The sequence below is a fragment of the Acanthisitta chloris genome, unplaced genomic scaffold (assembly GCF_000695815.1).
Source record: "Acanthisitta chloris isolate BGI_N310 unplaced genomic scaffold, ASM69581v1 scaffold27291, whole genome shotgun sequence".
Classification (NCBI taxonomy): domain Eukaryota; kingdom Metazoa; phylum Chordata; class Aves; order Passeriformes; family Acanthisittidae; genus Acanthisitta; species Acanthisitta chloris.
In genome coordinates, this window is record NW_008654745.1 from 26238 (window position 1) to 30226 (window position 3989).

Below are 3989 nucleotides of genomic sequence, written 5' to 3' on the forward strand. Positions count from 1 at the left end.
TTCCCTCTGGAGCAGCTCCCGCAGCCCCGTGGGGGAACAGGGCTCCTCCTGCTCTGCTCCACGTGTCTGCTCGGGGGCAGCTGGAGCAGCTGTGCACCCACAGCTGCCAGAGGCCCCATCGTACTGGCGCTTGAGGTAGAGAGAAGGCAACGGGAGTGGTGGCACGGCCAAGCTGCTGCAGCTCGGGCAGGGACCCACAGGCGCTCCGGCCACAGCCTCACAGCCCCACGCCTGTCCCCTCCAGCCATGCCCCTCGGGCTGGCTCCTGCCTGCTCTGGCTCCTGGCTGCCGGGCAGGGGAAGGAGAGCCCGGGGCCCAGGAGCAGGGTCTGCCACCCGCCGGGCACAGCTCCAGGCACAGCGCTGCGCTCCAGGCCGGGCGGCTGTACGGTGTCTGGCCCCTTCCACCTCTGCAGCCTACGAAGGGTTTGCTCCTCTAGAAAACAAGCTTCTGGCCTTCAGATTAGTCTAAGTTCTCCCCACAGTCAGCTATCAGCATTAAATGAATCTTTTGGCAGTTAAAAGGAAAACAAGTTGATTGCACTCTATAAAGGGAAGGTAAGGCCTGGGATAAACACAAAGGAAAGAGGGCAAACATTTTGGCTTTAGAAAGTCAAGGAAATTTATTTCCTGAGGTCATGAGACAGGAAGTAGATTCCTAGCCACAGTAAAGGAGGTCTCCTAATGAAGGCAAGAATGCCTAGTCAGACATGCTCAAGAGAGCAGATTGCTCTGCTAGCGCTTGGGAAGCTGCAAATCTTAGCCACTTGGAGTCAATTATGAAGTTTCTAACAAAAACACACACATTTAGTGTTTCAATCTCAGTGGAAGTCTTGTTCCAAAGGAGGAAAGAATATCCATCAAGAGATGAGGGCGGGTCCTAGCCACGGTGATAGCTGAGGGGAGCAGGATGGGGTCTAGCACTCCAGACACCATTAGGAGACCTCTTGGGGCAACTGACTTGTGCTCCAGCCGCTGGGTCAGATTTCAGACAGGAAGTATGTGTGGCAGGTTAGTGTCAGGTCAGCGGGCTGGAGGAGTTTCTGCTTCCAGGTCATTATCGTTTGGGTCCCCAGGGAAGAGTCTTGGGGGCCACTTGAGCCCCAAAGCTGGGGAAGTCTTCAGAACTGCTCATATCAGGGGCCTAGAGCAAACAAAAAGGGAACAAGTTAAGCTCCTGCCCTGCTGCGACCCTGTATGGTGTGGCCCTGAGCTAAGCAGCATCGCTGACGTCCCACAAGCAGAGACACCCCGAGGGGGGAGGGCCAAGAAAGATCACTGTGGCCTCAGGACTGCCCAGGCTGAAGGCTGAGCCATCCAGAGGTGACACTGAGGAGGGTGGAGGTAGGCACAGAGGGCTGCAGGACCCCAGCCCACTAACTGGGCCACGGGAGTGGGGTGAGGCCAGCGTCGCCGCAGCCCTGGAGCAGCTGAGGATGTGCTGCCACGAGCTCAGCTGCCAACAGAGCCACATCTGTGCTGCAGCAGAACAGCCTCGAGTCCCGGGGCCCCATCCCTATCCCTAAAAACCACATGACCTGGCAGGACACTTTCTGGTAAGGGTCCCCCACTCCCCAACAGCTCCGCAGTGGGGTAGGTGGAGCGGGGAAGACGTTTGGAACGAGACAGCAGTGCTTTGGAAGCTGGAGAGGAGAGGCCTGTGCTCAGCTTGCAGGGCCACAAAGAGCAGGAGGGCTCTGCACTGCTTCCTCTACCACTGCAGAGGGAGAATGCTGTGTCCCAGCCCAGCAGGAGGGTCCCACGCCCTGTGCCCCCAGCCCCAGCAGAAGCAGTACTCGCTCACCTTCTCGTTGTTGACAGTGGCCCAGGGGGCATCTCTCACCACAAAGCCCTTGGATGGGGCCTTGGACTCTTCATGTGAGGAAGGCTTCATGTACACCTGCATCGCCTCGTTGTCCACCACATCTGCAAGCTGCAGTAATGCAACCAGTTAGGGGGATCTGGATGGCTCCTCAAACTGGAATGCTAGCTGTTCCTCACTAAGGAACACGCCCATCCTCCATCTCACAGCACTGCAAACCACCCGAGCACACCAGTCTGTTCTGCAATGACCAGACACGGTGTTTCTGCACTAGTCGGAGGGCCACAACTCCTACCCGGTGCAAGATGCAGCAATGCAAGCACATGCACACCCTGGGTTGTCCCAGCATTCTCATTCACTGTCCTCTCCTGGACAGTGGGGCCAGGCCAGCTGTCTGTGGGACAGCTGCAGATGGGGGCTTGACTGCCACCTGCACAGGGCTCACGTGCTCTGATGCAGTGGAGGAAGATTCCACATGGAGATACTTCAGACCTCCAGCCCTGTGCCAGAGAAAACCCTTGCTAAGCCCCTGCACAGATTTGCTGAACACTTACATATTCCTCCTCCAAGTTCAGGATGTGATCAATAGCTTCTTCCACGTTCTCAGGGAGTCCTGTCACAGTCACACAGTTGGGATCAGGAGCTCCACTCTGGGGAAAGCGAATATCCACCTGCAACACAAGGAACAGGACAGGACTTACACCTGCACATCTGAGACACCACAGACTCCCCGTGGCTGTCCCTGACGCTCTGAGCACTATTTGTTCACAGCTGCAGGTCTGTTTTGGACCTCCACAGCTCAGACACTGGGAGGGGGATCAGGAGTATCCCTGGCACTGAGGCCTGTGCCACTTCAGTGAAGAAAAGCAGAGCAGTCTGCAGCAAGGACTCCTCTTCCAGCAGCCCCTGCTGCTCTCACGCCCGGAGGCTTTCTGGGCAGCCCCTGTGGCAGAGGCTGGAAAGGAGCTGCATTTCCAGTGTCCTCACACTGCTGCACCATCTTCACTACCAAGCCATCAGGCATAAAGCACAAGGAGCTTTCTGTGCCTGCCACAGAGCAATCCTGGCTGACAGTCACTTTATGGAGCTGGCCTAGTGCCTCCCATCCACAGGCACTGCCTTCCACATGGTGTCAGGAAGCAGCACAAGACAGCACCAAACCCAAACACTGCTTATTTGGGAACCGGACAGTTTGTTTCAACAACGCAGTCCAGCCAAGATGCAAGTCTCCAAAACACCATCCCTCTGGCATCTCATTCACTGCTGCTCCTGCAGTAAAGCCTGCTGCTGATGCCACATGCTGCCAAGGCAGAGGGCCCTGCCCTTCCCAGAGCAACCTGACTTTGCCACATCTGGAGGCCTGAGAGCATGTCATGATTACCAAAGTCAAGGGAATCAACAGTGGCCTAGTGGAAATCCAGAGGGATTCCTTGAGTTAATCTTAAGCAGCTGAGGAGGTCAGAGCTCTCCAGCAAGAGGCCTGGCTGCCCACTTCCAGTAACCAGAGTAGGTGTCATAACCATCATTCTTCCTCTCTGAAGATCAACTTGGACCCTGTCTGCAAGAAACCCAACAAAAGGGCTGCAGAGAGGGACAGAGCTCAGTGCTGCTTGCAGGGATAACCTAGAGCACCAAGCAAGCATTCCCAGGTTCCTCTTCTGGCTGGGTTCCAGCACGACAGGAAAAGCTCCTGGCCTGGCTCCCAGAGGAATGTGACTCAAGATGGTGTGGGGATGCTCCAGCCGGTGTCTGGGTGTGGTGTCCAGACAGCCCAGCTGCCCAGGGCACACCAGGCTGCCCGGGCCCAGGGATGCCACTCACACACTGGCTGGGACGTGGCTGGAGATGAGTAGGACAGCACCAGCTTTTCTTTTGTGTCTGTCCAGCTGAGGGTGCTCAACAGGCACAAGACACAGGCACCACAAGATGTGAGCTTCATGCTCCTGAACTCAGCACCCAGCTGCTACCAAGCTCTTAGCACAGAAGCACAGACCTGGCCCAGCCTGACCTGTGCCCCACCCATGGCTCACCTTGAACTCATCCATGATTTTGCGGATTGCTTTACCCCGTGCACCAATGATTCGAGCGTGCACACGATGGTCCAGAGTCACATCCTCGGAGACCATCTGCTCCAGCTCGCCGACGATTTTCATGATGGCATCCCGGGC

General features: G+C 56.6%; 1 protein-coding gene across 2 annotated transcripts in view; it reads right to left on the reverse strand.

The window, feature by feature from the left end:
* Positions 1–596: 596 nt before the first annotated feature.
* Positions 597–3989, reverse strand: part of HDLBP (high density lipoprotein binding protein) — an 18891-nt gene continuing 15498 nt past the window's right edge. For both annotated transcript variants that reach the window (XM_009083664.1, XM_009083665.1), the window contains 4 exons: positions 3852–3989; positions 2376–2492; positions 1804–1932; positions 597–1143 (listed from right to left, as the gene is read on the reverse strand). The exon at positions 3852–3989 is cut by the window's right edge and continues 9 nt beyond it. In XM_009083664.1, the coding sequence (XP_009081912.1) occupies positions 1057–1143; positions 1804–1932; positions 2376–2492; positions 3852–3989 (471 nt within the window). In that variant the 3' untranslated portion in view covers positions 597–1056. The remainder of the gene's footprint in view (positions 1144–1803; positions 1933–2375; positions 2493–3851) is intronic.